This window comes from Salvelinus fontinalis, chromosome 28 (genome assembly GCF_029448725.1).
Source record: "Salvelinus fontinalis isolate EN_2023a chromosome 28, ASM2944872v1, whole genome shotgun sequence".
NCBI lineage: Eukaryota > Metazoa > Chordata > Actinopteri > Salmoniformes > Salmonidae > Salvelinus > Salvelinus fontinalis.
Window position 1 is genome coordinate 35,851,762 of NC_074692.1, and position 19,112 is coordinate 35,870,873.

At 44.6% G+C, this 19,112-nt stretch overlaps 1 protein-coding gene across 1 annotated transcript in view; it reads left to right on the forward strand.

Annotated features, from left to right (window-relative positions):
* The first annotated feature begins 9,913 nt into the window (after nt 1–9,913).
* mamdc2a (MAM domain containing 2a) overlaps nt 9,914–19,112 on the forward strand; it is a 35,191-nt gene continuing 25,992 nt past the window's right edge. Inside the window, exons 1-2 of the mRNA XM_055887602.1 lie at nt 9,914–10,306; nt 10,859–10,975. Of these exons, the coding sequence (XP_055743577.1) occupies nt 10,276–10,306; nt 10,859–10,975 (148 nt within the window). The 5' untranslated portion in view covers nt 9,914–10,275. The remainder of the gene's footprint in view (nt 10,307–10,858; nt 10,976–19,112) is intronic.

A 19,112-nucleotide genomic window follows, 5' to 3' on the forward strand; every position in this document is an offset into this window, starting at 1 on the left:
CAGACAGACACATTACCTCTAACTGGGACAGTACTGGGTACTACAGACAGACACATTACCTATAACTGGGACAGTACTGGGCACTACAGACAGACACATTACCTCTCTCTAACTGGGACAGTACTGGGTACTACAGACAGACAGACACATTACCTCTAACTGGGACAGTACTGGGTACTACAGACAGACAGACACATTACCTCTAACTGGGACAGTACTGGGTACTACAGACAGACAGACACATTATCTCTAACTGGGACAGTACTGGGTACTACAGACAGACACATTACCTCTAACTGGGACAGTACTGGGTACTACAGACAGACACATTACCTCTCTCTAACTGGGACAGTACTGGGAACTACAGACAGACACATTACCTCTCTCTAACTGGGACAGTACTGGGTACTACAGACAGACACATTACCTCTAACTGGGACAGTACTGGGTACTACAGACAGACACATTACCTCTCTCTAACTGGGACAGTACTGGGAACTACAGACAGACACATTACCTCTCTCTAACTGGGACAGTACTGGGTACTACAGACAGACACATTACCTCTAACTGGGACAGTACTGGGAACTACAGACAGACAGACACATTACCTCTAACTGGGACAGTACTGGGTACTACAGACAGACACAGTACCTCTAACTGGGACAGTACTGGGTACTACAGACAGACACATTACCTCTCTCTAACTGGGACAGTACTGGGTACTACAGACAGACACATTACCTCTAACTGGGACAGTACTGGGTACTACAGACAGACACATTACCTCTAACTGGGACAGTACTGGGTACTACAGACAGACACATTACCTCTAACTGGGACAGTACTGGGTACTACAGACAGACACATTACCTCTAACTGGGACAGTACTGGGTACTACAGAGAGACACATTACCTCTAACTGGGACAGTACTGGGTACTACAGACAGACAGACACATTACCTCTAACTGGGACAGTACTGGGTACTACAGACAGACACATTACCTCTAACTGGGACAGTACTGGGTACTACAGACAGACAGACACATTATCTCTAACTGGGACAGTACTGGGTACTACAGACAGACACATTACCTCTAACTGGGACAGTACTGGGTACTACAGACAGACACATTACCTCTCTCTAACTGGGACAGTACTGGGAACTACAGACAGACACATTACCTCTAACTGGGACAGTACTGGGTACTACAGACAGACACATTACCTCTAACTGGGGCAGTACTGGGTACTACAGACAGACACATTACCTCTCTCTAACTGGGACAGTACTGGGTACTACAGACAGACACATTATCTCTAACTGGGACAGTACTGGGTACTACAGACAGACACATTACCTCTCTCTAACTGGGACAGTACTGGGTACTACAGACAGACACATTACCTCTAACTGGGACAGTACTGGGTACTACAGACAGACACATTACCTCTCTCTAACTGGGACAGTACTGGGTACTACAGACAGACACATTACCTCTAACTGGGACAGTACTGTGTACTACAGACAGACACATTACCTCTAACTGGGACAGTACTGGGTACTACAGACAGGCACATTACCTCTCTCTAACTGGGACAGTACTGGGTACTACAGACAGACACATTACCTCTAACTGGGACAGTACTGGGAACTACAGACAGACAGACACATTACCTCTAACTGGGACAGTACTGGGTACTACAGACAGACACATTACCTCTAACTGGGACAGTACTGGGTACTACAGACAGACACATTACCTCTAACTGGGGCAGTACTGGGTACTACAGACAGACACATTACCTCTAACTGGGACAGTACTGGGAACTACAGACAGACAGACACATTACCTCTCTCTAACTGGGACAGTACTGGGTACTACAGACAGACACATTACCTCTAACTGGGACAGTACTGGGTACTACAGACAGACACATTACCTCTAACTGGGACAGTACTGGGCACTACAAACAGACACATTACCTCTAACTGGGACAGTACTGGGTACTACAGACAGACACATTACCTCTAACTGGGGCAGTACTGTGTACTACAGACAGACACATTACCTCTAACTGGGACAGTACTGGGTACTACAGACAGACACATTACCTCTCTCTAACTGGGGCAGTACTGGGCACTACAGACAGACACATTACCTCTAACTGGGACAGTACTGGGTACTACAGACAGACACATTACCTCTAACTGGGACAGTACTGGGTACTACAGACAGACACATTACCTCTAACTGGGACAGTACTGGGTACTACAGACAGACACATTACCTCTAACTGGGACAGTACTGGGTACTACAGACAGACACATTACCTCTCTCTAACTGGGACAGTACTGGGCACTACAGACAGACACATTACCTCTAACTGGGACAGTACTGGGCACTACAGACAGACACATTACCTCTAACTGGGACAGTACTGGGTACTACAGACAGACACATTACCTCTAACTGGGACAGTACTGGGTACTACAGACAGACACATTACCTCTCTCTAACTGGGACAGTACTGGGCACTACAGACAGACACATTACCTCTAACTGGGACAGTACTGGGTACTACAGACAGACACATTACCTCTAACTGGGACAGTACTGGGTACTACAGACAGACACATTATCTCTCTCTAACTGGGACAGTACTGGGTACTACAGACAGACACATTACCTCTAACTGGGACAGTACTGGGTACTACAGACAGACACATTACCTCTAACTGGGGCAGTACTGGGCACTACAGACAGACACATTACCTCTAACTGGGACAGTACTGGGTACTACAGACAGACACATTACCTCTAACTGGGACAGTACTGGGTACTACAGACAGACACATTACCTCTAACTGGGACAGTACTGGGTACTACAGACAGACACATTACCTCTAACTGGGACAGTACTGGGTACTACAGACAGACACATTACCTCTAACTGGGACAGTACTGGGTACTACAGACAGACACATTACCTCTAACTGGGACAGTACTGGGAACTACAGACAGACACATTACCTCTAACTGGGACAGTACTGGGAACTACAGACAGACACATTACCTCTAACTGGGACAGTACTGGGTACTACAGACAGACACATTACCTCTAACTGGGGCAGTACTGGGCACTACAGACAGACAGACAGACAGACAGACAGACAGACAGACAGACAGACAGACAGACACATTACCTCTCTCTAACTGGGACAGTACTGGGTACCTCAGGCAGTGGTGGTAACTACGACAACACATTCTGTACAACAACAGTTAGATGTACAGAGTGACACATGGATATGTACACAGAGACAAAGAGACAGACAGACAGATACACAGGCAGACAGACAGACAGACAGGCAGGCAGACTGAAAGACAGACAGATGGACCGACAAATAGACAAACAGACAGACGGACGGACGGACAGAGACAGACACCAAGGACACCGATTCATCACTTGTTTCTTACATAGACAAACTGACAGACATTGAAGTGTAAATGAAAAAAGGGCCACAGATGTTTCAGATGCTCACATACAGTACAGGAACAAGGCAGAAGTGAGTGTAAACTACACAAACTATGGAGGAAAAATCAAACATAGCCCCACGGCCATGGCATAACATTTTCCTGGGTAAATACCAACGTCTCTCTCTGTGAGCAACCTGCCCAGAAAATATGTTCCGTTTCCAGAAACCAAAAAAGCCTTGTAGAAAACCTACAGTATCACTGTCTGTTAGTGTACAATTACAGTCTAGGCTAGAACAGGACTCAAATAACAACATGGGGTAATAAAGGTTGTTTAAATGCTTAAATTGCAAAAGTGAACTGGACAAATGTTTTCCAAATAAGTGACAAATAGCCTAGTTATCAAATCAAATCAAAATGTTATTGGTCACATATACATATTTAGCAGATGTTATTGTGGGTGTAGCAAAAAGCTTGTGTTCCTAGCTCCAGCAGTACAGTAGAATCTAACAATTCACCACAATACACACTACCTAAAAGTAAAAGAATGGAATTAAGAAATATATAAATATTAGAAAGAGCAATGTTGGAGTGGCATTGACTAAAATACAGTAAAATAGAATACAGTTTATACATGAGATGAGTAAAGCAGTATGTAAACATTATTTAAACATTATTAAAGTGACCAGTGATTCCATGTCTAGGTATATGGGTCAGCAGGCTCTAAGGTACAGGGTAGAGTAACAGGGTGGGAGCCGGCTAGTGATGGCTATTCATTAACAGTCTGATGGCCTTATTTATTAACAGTCTGATGGCCTTGAGATAGAAACTGTTTTTCAGTCTCTTGGTCCCAGCTCTGATGCACCTGTACTGACCTCGCCTTCTGGATGATAGCGGGGTGAACAGGCAGTGGCTCGGGTGGTTGTTGTCCTTGATGATCTTCTTGTGACATCGGGTGGTGTAGGTGTCCTGGGGGGCAGGTAGTTTGCACTCCAGGACACCTGGAATGTTTACATATTGTTTTTACTTACACTTGTATGTTGACTACATATTAATGTTGAGGTTTTAAGTTTTGGCAGACTTTTCTTAGCGGATGAACAATCATCGCGAGCGTTTCAGGTCCCGAAGTGAACATAATTATACACACGCAAACGCCATTAAAAACGAGCGGTGAGAGCAGGGGCGAAAATCTGAGATCAACCTTGGAGGGGACAATTACATTCAATTTTCTCAAGAGCAATTCCTGAGGGGGACACCAAAAGTAGTGCTGTAACACATAGCATACGTTGTTAAATGTATATTGAGGAACCATAATTCCTACAACTGGATAATTGATAGGTACAGTAGTTAACTGAAGGGTTTTCCCAACTTGTTCAAATGTTTAAATCATTATAATTCTACTACTAATAATAGTTATAGCAGTGCTCCTTACCAGTCCAGTATGTATGCAGGTATTCGTACTTACAACCAGCAATATCAAGAAAGGTCAGTAGGTGACAATGGTACTGTACACTGTATGGGTGTAGTTTTCATAAATACAATGACCATGGTGTGATCACATCTAAAAGAATTTCCATTGAGAACCATCACAAAGTTGGTCTCCGTATTGAATTGACCTTTTAATTGGACTTTTTCTGATACATTTATATAGTCATTAAATATGTCCACCTGGCCTGAGTCTACAATATCTTTGCAAGAACAAAAAGCTTAAAATAAGTAGTTCTAAAAGCAAAATAACTACTTCAATGAAAAACCCAAATAAATCAAACAAAATATCCTTCAGTGTCTCAACTCAGCCCGTGTCTCAACTCAGCCCGTGTCTCAACTCAGCCCGTGTCTCAACTCAGCCCGTGTCTCAACTCAGCCCGTGTCTCAACTCAGCCCGTGTCTCAACTCAGCCCGTGTCTCAACTCAGCCCGTGTCTCAACTCAGCCCGTGTCTCAACTCAGCCCGTGTCTCAACTCAGCCCGTGTCTCAACTCAGCCCGTGTCTCAACTCAGCCCGTGTCTCAACTCAGCCCGTGTCTCAACTCAGCCCGTGTCTCAACTCAGCCCGTGTCTCAACTCAGCCCGTGTCTCAACTCAGCCCGTGTCTCAACTCAGCCCGTGTCTCAACTCAGCCCGTGTCTCAACTCAGCCCGTGTCTCAACTCAGCCCGTGTCTCAACTCAGCCCGTGTCTCAACTCAGCCCGTGTCTCAACTCAGCCCGTGTCTCAACTCAGCCCGTGTCTCAACTCAGCCCGTGTCTCAACTCAGCCCGTGTCTCAACTCAGCCCGTGTCTCAACTCAGCCCGTGTCTCAACTCAGCCCGTGTCTCAACTCAGCCCGTGTCTCAACTCAGCCCGTGTCTCAACTCAGCCCGTGTCTCAACTCAGCCCGTGTCTCAACTCAGCCCGTGTCTCAACTCAGCCCGTGTCTCAACTCAGCCCGTGTCTCAACTCAGCCCGTGTCTCAACTCAGCCCGTGTCTCAACTCAGCCCGTGTCTCAACTCAGCCCGTGTCTCAACTCAGCCCGTGTCTCAACTCAGCCCGTGTCTCAACTCAGCCCGTGTCTCAACTCAGCCCGTGTCTCAACTCAGCCCGTGTCTCAACTCAGCCCGTGTCTCAACTCAGCCCGTGTCTCAACTCAGCCCGTGTCTCAACTCAGCCCGTGTCTCAACTCAGCCCGTGTCTCAACTCAGCCCGTGTCTCAACTCAGCCCGTGTCTCAACTCAGCCCGTGTCTCAACTCAGCCCGTGTCTCAACTCAGCCCGTGTCTCAACTCAGCCCGTGTCTCAACTCAGCCCGTGTCTCAACTCAGCCCGTGTCTCAACTCAGCCCGTGTCTCAACTCAGCCCGTGTCTCAACTCAGCCCGTGTCTCAACTCAGCCCGTGTCTCAACTCAGCCCGTGTCTCAACTCAGCCCGTGTCTCAACTCAGCCCGTGTCTCAACTCAGCCCGTGTCTCAACTCAGCCCGTGTCTCAACTCAGCCCGTGTCTCAACTCAGCCCGTGTCTCAACTCAGCCCGTGTCTCAACTCAGCCCGTGTCTCAACTCAGCCCGTGTCTCAACTCAGCCCGTGTCTCAACTCAGCCCGTGTCTCAACTCAGCCCGTGTCTCAACTCAGCCCGTGTCTCAACTCAGCCCGTGTCTCAACTCAGCCCGTGTCTCAACTCAGCCCGTGTCTCAACTCAGCCCGTGTCTCAACTCAGCCAGTGTCTCAACTCAGCCAGTGTCTCAACTCAGCCAGTGTCTCAACTCAGCCAGTGTCTCAACTCAGCCAGTGTCTCAACTCAGCCAGTGTCTCAACTCAGCCAGTGTCTCAACTCAGCCAGTGTCTCAACTCAGCCAGTGTCTCAACTCAGCCAGTGTCTCAACTCAGCCAGTGTCTCAACTCAGTCAGTGTCTCAACTCAGTCAGTGTCTCAACTCTTCAAACAGCAGCTATGGACAAGTATGTCGCACAAAGTAGGCCATTTTAAATAAAATAACATGAAATAAATCATTTGTAAGTGTCCTGAAAACTACTAAACAAAAGAACAAATATCAATTACACCAGGGGTTCTCAAACAGGGAGCCATGGACTAATTGCAAGGGGTCCGTGAAATAAAAAAGTGTAATGAATGTAGTCAGTACCACAAGGTTTCCAGTAAGTTTACATATAATATAGAGGGGGTGGAGGTCCCTGAGGACTGCTCAAAACCTTGCCTGCCTTGCCTCAAAATATGCAGGGGTTCCAGTACCCCAAAAAGGTTGAGAACCACTGCTATACACACTACTGAACAAAAGAACCGAGCATATGTTTGCGGGTTTCCTCAACAACACATCAGTTGGCACTTTCGCAATGCCCTCGCCTGTTGTCTCCGACACCCTGTATAGCCCAATAAACTCCTTGTGAGGGACATGGTCATGGTCAACATAACGCAGACAGACACTCTCCTGTTCAGCACCAGAGACATCTTGAGTACCATCAACAATTAATGAAAATTGTACAATCGGAAGAGACCTAATCTCAGCTGCAATGCCTCGAATGACTATTGGCCATGATGTTCAGAATTTCATTCTGTGCTTTGGGGCCTGTGTACATTGTGGTACGCTCTGTTAACCACTTCAGTAAAATGGGATCATCCTCTTCTGCCCTAAGTTTCAAAATCTGGTATAAATTCCCACTGTCATCCGTGTGGCCTCTAAAGGCTTGTCCCTGTCTTACTACATGCCGCACCGAACTAACAATTTTCATCAAGCAATGCCTTGCGTCATCCAGCTGTTTAACCCACGCGCTGGACATAACTGGACACTGATTGGATTTAGCTGGTGTGCTGTTACAATTACAAAGTGGCGGTGGGTTTGGCAATTTTGATGTGCTGTGAATTTTTCAATGCCTTTTCTCCAGTTCCTAAATCCTGCACTAATGAAGGCAGCATCAGCTCTTTGGCCAAAAGATGGCTGGCTTGAAAACCCTTGGCTACAGTGAAAACACAACACTCCTTTTATTGATGGATTATAATGTAGCCAGGGGAAATCGCGAAACCATCTCTCTTGAAACGTCAACACTCTGTTGGCAAGAGTTTGCGGTTCTATAAATTGTGGGTGTGGCTGATATGGTTTTGTGCCATCACTGTGGTAACTGGACAATGCTGTGCCACTGTCCCCTATACTGGTGCTGCTGGCAACAAGGGTGACACTTGGTCCTGCCGTGGCTGTGACACTGTCCTCTGAAGTCTCTCTTCCTGGCTCTTTCCCTTTCACCCCCCTAACTGACTCAGCCGGTCTCCTAGAAAATAAATAAGGTGTTTGCCTTACTCCTAACTGCCGGTACCCAAAACTACACAATTAATCACAACAGCAATACCATTGCCGTAAACAAATCTTAGTTTAGTCACCAGTTTAAGTTGAGAGTGGGGGTATCCATGGCATTTTCCAATTATGTCCCTATTTTACAAGTCAAAAAAATTGAGAACCTTTCATAATGTTGCCAAACAAAGACTCAACAAACTTACCTGAGACTCCCTGTCTCTGCCAGTCTGTCCCCAGCTCTGCTGTCTGTGTGCCATCTGTTGCCTGCTCTGCCTAATGACATCATTGTGAAACATTTCCATTAGCATTTCACTTCTTTCTTATGAACATTTTATCAACTAGTCTTTGAGATATTAGGATACTAGAGTTCTTACTATGCGTTTTGGTGTACTGACAAATACTCTGATGTCCGTCTTCTTACTTTTTTCTGACATTTTTCTACCTGGCTGGCTGGCTGGCCTAGCTGCACACACACACATTTACACAACACATGCTGCAACCTTTTGTAATTTAAATAGTTTGTTTCATATTGGCTGGCTTCCAACAATAGCTGAATTTGTAAAACTAGCGAGCACCAATTCCGTTTCTGTGTGTTTGCTATAATCTTTGCTACCTGGTTAAATAAAGGTGAAATAAAATAAAATAAAAAAAGTTCACTAGCGTCAATTTATCTTTTGCAACGAGACCATTATATATATTTAAGACAATGGTAGAAGAGAGTGTAGTTCTGTTCTGTTCAGTTTGGACTTCAGTTTATTGCTAACCTTATCACAGGGACGTCGAAGCACTACAGCTGCATGCTGATCTTGGAATAAACTGACGATAGCAAAGATTCCATCTTTGACGACGCCACATAAATGGAATAGGTACTAGCTAGCTTGATAGTTAATGTTTGCTTTAGTTTGCGCGCTAGCTCTGCAAATTCCCCTAGTGTGTGAACCCTGCCAACATAAAAATAAATAAATAACATTGCTATGGACCTGCTATGGATTGACTGGATTAACCTCGCGTCAGTTACGTAGATGTCCCTTTCGGACAGTAGATACGAACTCTCTATTACCTTGCCAGCTAAAGAACTGGCAGTGGATCAAACCATTGTGAGGCAAAGGGCGGGGGGGGGGGGTCGCAATCTTTTGAAATTTAAATGCGCTATTAAGTGTCTATAATCAGCACAAGTGCTTTCATTGCGTATTATTAATATTATTGAAATTACATAGTTATGTTTACAGTGATATATTGGGGGGGACAAATCATATTTTTCCCATATTTTTCCCAAGTCCCCCCTGGGATTTCCGCCTATGGGTGAGAGGCTTAAATTGCAAACTTCCCTTGCTTGGCTAATCACTTGGCCCGACGACAAATATGGCCGCGGGGATGCCCCTAAGGGCATAGGCCTGAGGGTTTAGTGCTGAGAGCTGTCTACTTTAAGTTTCAAACGAATCCACAGTTTCCGTGTATACATCAATGTTATTCTCACAAGCTCCCCGGAACATATCCTAAGCAATTACTTGAAATTAAACTAATAAATAAAATGAGACTACATGTAACTACTTAGTATCTGTGCAACTTAATGAAGTGTGACATAAAGTATGGCTACTTCTGAAAGGAGGGGGGTATTTGGGCCGGAGCAGTATGAGGTGGAATGCCTGTGATTTCATCCACAGCGCTAGGAAGAAAAAGAGATGCAGGAGGCGGAGTAGCCTACACAGATTCCCTGTGGCGATGCGTCCACTAGCCGTTAGAATCTGGACTGCATTACTGTCAGGCGCTTCCTCACTCTCCTCCTGTCCTCTATCCACCTCACCCGCCCCGAGTGCCAAGCGTCTTTCCAGTTGGATTAAGCCATGTAAACGGACCGGTAACAGCTGAGCGACTGCTCGTGCCCTGTTGCTGTGAGAGTTGGTGGTTGAACTTGAACTGTAGACGAGCCTGGCAGTCCAGAAGATAGATCGCGTCGTTTTGTGGTCGTATCCCCCTCTGGAATCTACGAGTGAGAAGTGATTGAGTCTCGCTGCAGCTTCAATATGAACAGCATTTTCCATCTCGTTTTTCTGGGTAAGTTGCAGCCTTTTTCTTTTGACATTATTTTAAAAGTTAATCAAATAAATTGCACCGTTATTTTTCTAACACTCAAATGTTGGCTGTGTCCGTGCCACAAAGCCTATTTGATTTCATCTTTAAGTTCTGATTCCGTTAGTTTAGAGTTTTTCTTTCTGGGCGCAGTAGACGCTCATGACAGTTTAAATCAGGGGTGTCAAACTCATTCCACGGAGGGCCTAGTGTCTGCAGGTTTTTGGTTTTTCCCTTCAATAAAGCCCTAGACAACCAGGTGTGGGGAGTTCCTAACTAATTAGTGATGTTAATTCATCAATCAAGTACAAGGGAGGAGCGAAAACCCGCAGACACTCGGCCCCCCGTGGAATGAGTTTGACACCTGTGGTTTAAATGAATGATTAATTGTAGTGCAGCATGCTCTGCCTTGAAAGAGCCATTAGCTGTGTGCATGTTATAAAACAGAAGCCCACACCTTTTGCAGCAAGCCAATGGCCTACGCGTACCAAAAACTACATCGCTGTAAATATTGTTCTTCCTCTCCTTGTCCTCCAGTCCCTGTGCTTGTTGGGGCGCAGCAGCAGCTGTTACCCGGCTCCTGTAGCTTCGATACCGGTACATGCGATTACACCTCCGACCTTGCCTATGCCAGATGGACCAGGAACGAGGAAGGTTGGACAACTCACTTACTCCGTAATCAATGCTGTAACACAAAATGCAAATATAGAATGGAAGGTAGAAAAGTCATGCTGCCCTTCAGTTGCAGGTTGCCTTCATTGACATCAACATGTTTAGAGATTTTCCAGGGCTACTTTTACATTATCAGGACTTTATACAGGCTAGATGGTAAAGATGGTCAGAGCAGCATGTATATATATATACATTGTGTCTGTCTATCGTCTGTCCATACTGTGTTTGACCATGACCCTGTCTATTTATGCATGACTGGTTACATTAGGAGGGCCTCTTTAAGAGGATGGGGGAGAACTAAAAAAGTCACAGAGAGAGATAGAGGGGGGGCAGAGAAAGAGAGGGACAGAGAGAGAGGGGGGACAGAGAGAGAGGGGGGACAGAGAGAGGGACAGAGAGAGAGGGACAGAGAGAGTGGGAAAGAGAGAGAGGGGGGACAGAGAGAGGGACAGAGAGAGAGAGAGGGACAGAGAGAGAGGGGGACAGAGAGAGAGAGAGAGAGAGAGAGAGAGAGAGAGAGAGAGAGAGAGAGAGAGAGAGAGAGAGAGAGAGAGAGAGAGAGAGAGAGAGAGAGAGAGAGAGAGAGAGAGAGAGAGAGAGAGAGAGAGAGAGAGAGAGAGAGAGAGAGCTAGAGCTAGAGCTAGAGCTAGAGCTAGAGCTAGAGCTAGAGCTAGAGCTAGAGCTAGAGCTAGAGCTAGAGCTAGAGCTAGAGCTAGAGGGAGAGGGAGAGCGAGAGGGAGAGGGAGAGGGAGAGGGAGAGGGGGTAGAGAGAGGGGGTAGAGAGAGGGGGTAGAGAGAGGGGGTAGAGAGAGAGAGAGTTAAAGAAGCAGTTGAGGTGCTGTATGTCACCACCAGCTGCTGATGCCCAGCCACACATTCTCTACAGTAAGACTTCACTCCCAGCAGGCTTTCTGTTTCCCACTGGACAACTCTAACATTACATTAAATTAGTCTCTGGGCTCTCTCTCTCTCTCTGCGGCTCTTGAGGACAGAAGCAGCCTCCAACAACAAGGGCTCCTGGTTTATAATAATCTGTCTCTGGAGTTGATGTTACCCCCTCTAAAAATAAGTGTTGGTGTTGTAGCCTAGCGTCTCTGTGCCATCGCTGCTTGCCAAGCCAGATGGCCTGACTGACACTATAGGCTGTTTGTGCCATTTGGGATGCAGTTATAGTGTGTCTGCAGCCAGCTTCACTCTAGGACGTGCTGGGTGGGCCCATCTGTCAACCAGAAGACATCCAGCACGGTTCAGGCTTTGAAGTGGTTGAACAACAGAAACCTTCACTTCACACTGAACTGCTGAGGCGTTACAAGAGCAGTCCCTGGCTGACAGAAAACAGAGCAGACCATGTAGCCGAGAGAATGGAATAACCGCCAAACATGGATCTACAGTCCCCTGACGGCGAACCGACACAACCTTGGCGAAGTCGGACTCAGTGGCTTGTGAATCGTGGTGGGCCGACCAGCGGTTTCGTTCCTCCCACTGGGTCGGTAAATACAGCCATAAAACCAAAAGACTGGGCCACGACGGCTGTGTTTTCTGTTTGGTTTCCACAGCAACACTGGATCAGACAGGGGCCAGGCCTGGCTTACCAAAAAATAAAAATAAACCAGGTCACTCCAGATACTGACTGGTTTTCTGATCCATGCCCCTACCTTTTACTTTTTAAGGTTTCTGTGACCAATAGATGCATATCTGTACTCCCAGTCATGTGAAATCCATAGATTAGGGCCGAATTTATTTATTTAAATTGACTGATTTCCTCACATGAACTGTAACTCAGTAACATCTTAGATACTGTTCCATGTTGCGTTTATAGTTTGTTCAGTATAGGTTCAATGTATGGAATCACTTGGGAGTTTCAGGATTTTGAGTTAACTTCTCTTTTAAGATGCTTTTTGGGAAACCGGCCCATGAGTGTTAAACTGTTTAGGGACAGAGAATAATTTGTGTCCCTCTGGGTGGTCAGTCTGTGAAATGAGGACAAAGATGATGTAAATTCATCCTTTCTTTCATCTTACTGTATATATTCTAAATTTATACAACTGGTCGATCATCCACTTGGCTTCAAATTCACAACTATAACCATTAACTCAGATGTTATCCATCTTGGACTACCACAGTCTTTTCTTCTTTGTTTTTGGTTTGCGCCGTGCCTGGCCCCTGTGGAATCACATGGGAGTTTTGGGATTTTGGGTTAACTTCTCCTTTTAATGCAAAGTTCATCTTTAAAACCTTCGTAGGAGCATCGTTAGATTTCTGAGCTGCACTTGAAAAGGCTCGTTATTTACCGACCAATCCTAGAACAGCTAAGTTCGTTGTTAGATGTATTGACACATGCTCCAACGACGCACTTGGCGAACATTTCTCTCTGCGTTATGGGAAACGCATGTTACGTCTTCGGCAGTTGTAGGAACGATGCATCGTTAAAACACTCTTAAAAACATTCGTAAGCCTAAGTTCCAAGAAACCCGAACCTGGTCTGTAGGTGGGTTGGTGTCCGTTCCGGGCGATCCCTCAGGTGTATTAGTTTAGTTTTTTAGGAAGATTAGAAAGAGACGGGAGAGAGAGAGAGAAGGCCTCATAGGAGCTGCTAGATCATAGCCACTCTAGAATGGTGGTGGAAAATGGTGTTTCATAAAGAAAGTACCCATGTTTTCACAGTTTTTTTTCAGCCTTTCTCACCATTAAATGTAGATAAGGAGGAAATGAATGCCTTTGCAGCCTAAATGGAGAAGGTTTTTGGTACAAACTGGTCCACGGGGGATACAAGTGTATCGCCGTCAGCATACAATGCGTTTGGACAGTACGATGAAAACAGTCAATATCACCATCCGTCGGCCTTTGGGCTAAGGTGTACCTATTGTGTAGACTCACACAGTTATAATCACAGTTCAAATCACAGCTATAATCACAGCTATAATCACAGTTATAATCACAAATAAAATCACAGTTATAAACACAAATAAAATCACAGTTATAATCACAAATAAAATCACAGTTATAAACACAGTTATAATCACAAATAAAATCACAGTTATAATCACAAATAAAATCACAGTTATAATCACAGTTATAATCACAAATAAAATCACAGTTATAAACACAGTTATCACAGATAAAATCACACTTCAAATCACAGTTATAATCACAGTTATAATCACAGATAAAATCACAGTTATAAACACAGTTATAATCACAAATAAAATCAGTTATAATCACAGATAAAATCAGTTATAATCACAGATAAAATCACAGTTATAAACACAGTTATAATCACAAATAAAATCACAATTATAATCAGTCATAAACCCAGTTATAATCACAAATAAAATCACAGTTATAATCAGAGTTATAAACACAGTTATAATCACAGTTATAATCAGTTATAAACCCAGTTATAATCACAAATAAAATCACAGTTATGATCACAGTTAGACTTACTGAGCTTTTAGATGAAAGATGTCCTACTTTACACAGACAAACTACAGTACATTGTTAAAATTCAGTAACACTGTATGTTTTGACCCAGCTAACTAACATTAGCTAGCTAGCTCACTTGCTGACATTAGCCTAATGTTGTTAGCTAGCCCAGATAACTTGCATGGCTAGCTAGCTAGCAAGTCACCACCACACATAGTGACATCAAAGTGCTAGCTATAACAGCTATCATCATCAGGTGGTGGCCTGCGTTGGCGCGATGCGTGAAATTTGATTTGATTGGTGACTGACTAAAGAACAATGAGCAGTTTTCTTGTGGCTCGGAGGAGCTTTCGCAAACTTGACCTACTTATTATTAGTATTATTATTAGCCTACAAAATTGTACTCTGTAATGGATGGTTTTAGAAAGGTAGCGCAGTACAATACTAAAGTAAAATGACTGACTGAAAAATACTCAAAAAAGTACATGTACTCAGAAAAGCTACTCGATTACAGAAAAAGCCACTTTATGCTTGATCCAAACATGTGGTTGGAGACTCCGCATGGAGGGTGTGACGCAATTGCGGAGCCTCCGGAGGCACGCAGAAGCCAAATTGAGCTTAGCTTCGCACCACATCGCCGTGCGCCTCACAGATTTTGTAACAATGCAGAGGGCTCCGCATTGACATGATTGGTTGACGGAAAGTGGGCGGCGGGAGGTCCTGTATAAACACAAACTCACGTCCTTGACAACTTCCTTCACAACAGCTCTGCTCAACAACTCTGCGCTGCTCCGTAAAGCACAATAAGTATGAATTTAAATGTTTATGATGTGAGAATGTATGTGCATGTGATCCTTTTAAAGAAAAATGTCCATCCCGGATGGACTACATTTCCCCCCCCTATTCTATGAATGCCCTGACTTCTGCAGAGGCCGTATCACCATAAATGCTGCACGGCCAATGTAGACGACGGATTGACCATGGAGCGGCTTTTACGAGAGTATTTGTAATTTGTTACTTCCACTCCATACAGGGGTCAGGAGGTAAAGCAGACATCTAAGATCTATCAAAAAAAGCAGGGATATTATAGGTCGATCAAACCCACAGAGGCACAAAGGACCCTTACACACCCAAATAACTCAGCTAAACCAATCAGCCAGACACTGACCCTTTGTTTTGTTAAACCCATAGAGACAAAGCTCTCCATTACTCACCGGGGTTATGTTCACCAGGACAACTCGCCTGGACCTTAGCCAATCACCCAGACGCTAATCCTGCATGTCAGGAGGACCTCCATTGGTCAAAGTTCATCTCAGGCTTTTGAGGTCAGGGGTTATCCCAGGGCTTTGAGGTCAGGGGTTATCCCATGGCTTTGAGGTCAGGGGTTATCCCATGGCTTTGAGGTCAGGGGTTATCCCATGGCTTTGAGGTCAGGGGTTATCCCAGGGCTTTGAGGTCAGGGGTTATCCCATGGCTTTGAGGTCAGGGGTTATCCCATGGCTTTGAGGTCAGGGGTTATCCCAGGGCTTTGAGGTCAGGGGTTATCCCAGGGCTTTGAGGTCAGGGGTTATCCCAGGGCTTTGAGGGTCAGGGGTTATCCCATGGCTTTGAGGTCAGGGGTTATCCCAGGGCTTTGAGGTCAGGGGTTATCCCAGGGCTTTGAGGTCAGGGGTTATCCCAGGGCTTTGAGGTCAGGGGTTATCCCATGGCTTTGAGGTCAGGGGTTATCCCAGAGCTTTGAGGTCAGGGGTTATCCCAGGGCTTTGTCTCACTATAAACGTAATTAAAGTGTGTCAGTCATAAACCTGTTTATAATGGGATTTGGAGGCTAGCCATACTCTACATCAGGGTTAGCTTGCTGCTACTAACTCATATATATGACCTGCATACATGGGCATCACTCTCCTTAGTCAGTCCTTTTTACAAACATACAGTTGGTATACATAGATGGACTGCAATGTTTTAAAGTTCAGTATAATAGATTAATAGGTTAGGGCCCCAGCATGCAACAACTCTGTAACAGAAATCCCTTTGCTCTTTGGGGTTCATAGGTTGCGTGTGGCTCAGTTGGTATAGCATGGCACTTGCAGCGCCAGGGTTGAGGGTTCGATTCCCATGGAGGACCAGTAGGAAAATGTAAACACTCGCTACTCTTAATGGGCAGGTGGGATGGTAGCGTCCCACGTGGCCAACATCCGGTGAAATTGCAGAGTGCGAAATTCAAACGACAGAATTATAAATATTTAACTTTCATAAAATCACAAGTGTGATAGATCAAAATAAAGCTTAACTTCTTGTTAATCCAGCCGCTGTGTCAGATTTCAAAAAGGCTTTACGGCGAAAGCACACCATGCGATTATCTGAGGACAGCGCCCCGCATACAAAAGCATGAAAACAAAATTCAACCAGGCAGATGCGCCACAAAAGTCAGAAATACCGATATAATAAATGCCTTACCTTTGATGATCTTCTTTTTTGTTGGCACTCCAAAAGGTCCCAGATACATCACAAATGGTCCTTTTGTTCGATAATGTCCTTCTTTATATCCATAAAAACTCAGTTTAGTGGGCGCTTCAGTCAATAATCCACCAAGTTTCCCTCCATCAAAATGCAAACAAAATTAATCCCAAACGTTACTAATAAACTTTTGCAAACAAGTCAAACAACTTTTATAATCAAACCTTAGGTACCCTAATACGTAAATAAATGATAAAATTTAAGACGGAGAACCGTTATTGTCTTTACCGGAGAAAAATACCAAAGAACGCGTTCTCTTCCACGCGCTTGGAAACACTACAGACAAAATGGGAGCCACCTAGCAAAACTACAATTTCTGGCAAATTTTTCCAAAATCCAGCATGAAACTCTTTCTAAAGACTGTTGACATCTAGTGGAAACTTTAGGAACTGCAATCTAGGAGGACTTGGCCTTATAATATAAGTGACAGCCATTGAAAATAGTGGTAGGCTGATTTTTTTCTTTTTAGGATGGTTTGTCCCCGGGGTTTCGCCGGCCATATCAGTTCTGTTACACTCACAGGCATAATTTTAACAGTTTTAGAAACTTTCGAGTGTTTTCTATCCAAATCGACCAATTATATGCATATCCTAGCTTCTGGGCCTGAGTAACAGGCAGTTTACTTTGGGCATGCTTTTCATCCGGATGTCAAAATACTGCCCCCTACCCAAGAGAGGTTAAGGAGCTCTGGATAAGAGTTTCTGCTAAATGACAAAAATGTAAATAGGTCGTCCACATCCAGTGTTGTCTGTGTTGTGTGGTTAAATATGCCCTGCTTATACCTTTAACATGTATCTGGGTAGGAGCGTTGGGCCAGTAACTGAAACGTTGCTGGAACGAATCCCCGAGTTGACAAGGTAAAAAATATGTCGTTCTGCCCCTGAGCAAGGCGGTTAACCCACTGCGCCGATGACTTGGATGTTGATTAAGGCAGCCCCCCCCCCCGCACCTCTCTGATTCAGAGGGGTTGGGTTAAATGCGGAAGATACATTTCAGTTGAAGGCATTCAGTTCGTACAACTGACTAGGTATCCCCCTTTCCTTTCAGTTGTATAACTGACTAGGTATCCCCCTTTCCTTTCAGTTGTATAACTGACTAGGTATCCCCCTTTCCTTTCAGTTGTATAACTGACTAGGTATCCCCCTTTCCTTTCTGTTGTACAACTGACTAGGTATCCTCCTTTCCTTTCTGTTGTACAACTGACTAGGTATCCTCCTTTCCTTTCTGTTGTATAACTGACTAGGTATCCCCCTTTCAGTTGTATAACTGACTAGGTATCCCCCTTTCCTTTCAGTTGTACAACTGACTAGGTATCCCCCTTTCCTTTCAGTTGTACAACTGACTAGGTATCCTCCTTTCAGTTGTACAACTGACTAGGTATCCCCCTTTCAGTTGTACAACTGACTAGGTATCCCCCTTTCCCTTTCAGTTGTATAACTGACTAGGTATCCCCCTTTCCCTTGTATCACTTGTATCACATTACAAATGACCTTTCTCACCCTCGTATTAAGGAGCTCAGGGCCAGAGGCAGTTTATCTGCAGAAAATTAGTGCTAAATGGATAGTTCATTCAAATTACTGAATTACATATTGGTTTCTTCACCCTGTAAGCAGTCTATTGACACAGTAGTTTCCCTAGCACTAGCGTTTTATCATTTGTGGCACAAATCACATCCAAGTCCTGGTAGCGATATTAGCATTTCTCGCACATCTTGTCCAAATCATCCTAAAGTATCTCAAATATATTGTGAACCCAGCAAAGTCACTTAGATGACTGGAACATGATGTGCAAAAATGCTAATATCTGTACCAGGATTTGGATGGGATTTGTGCCACAAATGCAACAACATCGTGGTTCCGATATTACCATTTTTCGTGCAACATGTTCAAGTGACTTTGTTGAGCTTCGCAATCAATTTTATATACTTTTGTATGATATGAATATTATGTGCTAAAAATGCTAACATTGGTACCATGATTTTGTGGCGTTTGTAGTCCGTAGATAAGCAGGTTACGTGGATTATCCGTATCATGTACATCACAGCCAGCTCTGGTCAGACAGACTAGGATTAGGCTCCAAGCCAACCAAACAGACGTGTTTATCTTCAAGATTTAGACATTCAATCCAATGATTATTTCCATATTTTAAACTGTTTTATTTAGATGTTAGAATATGACAA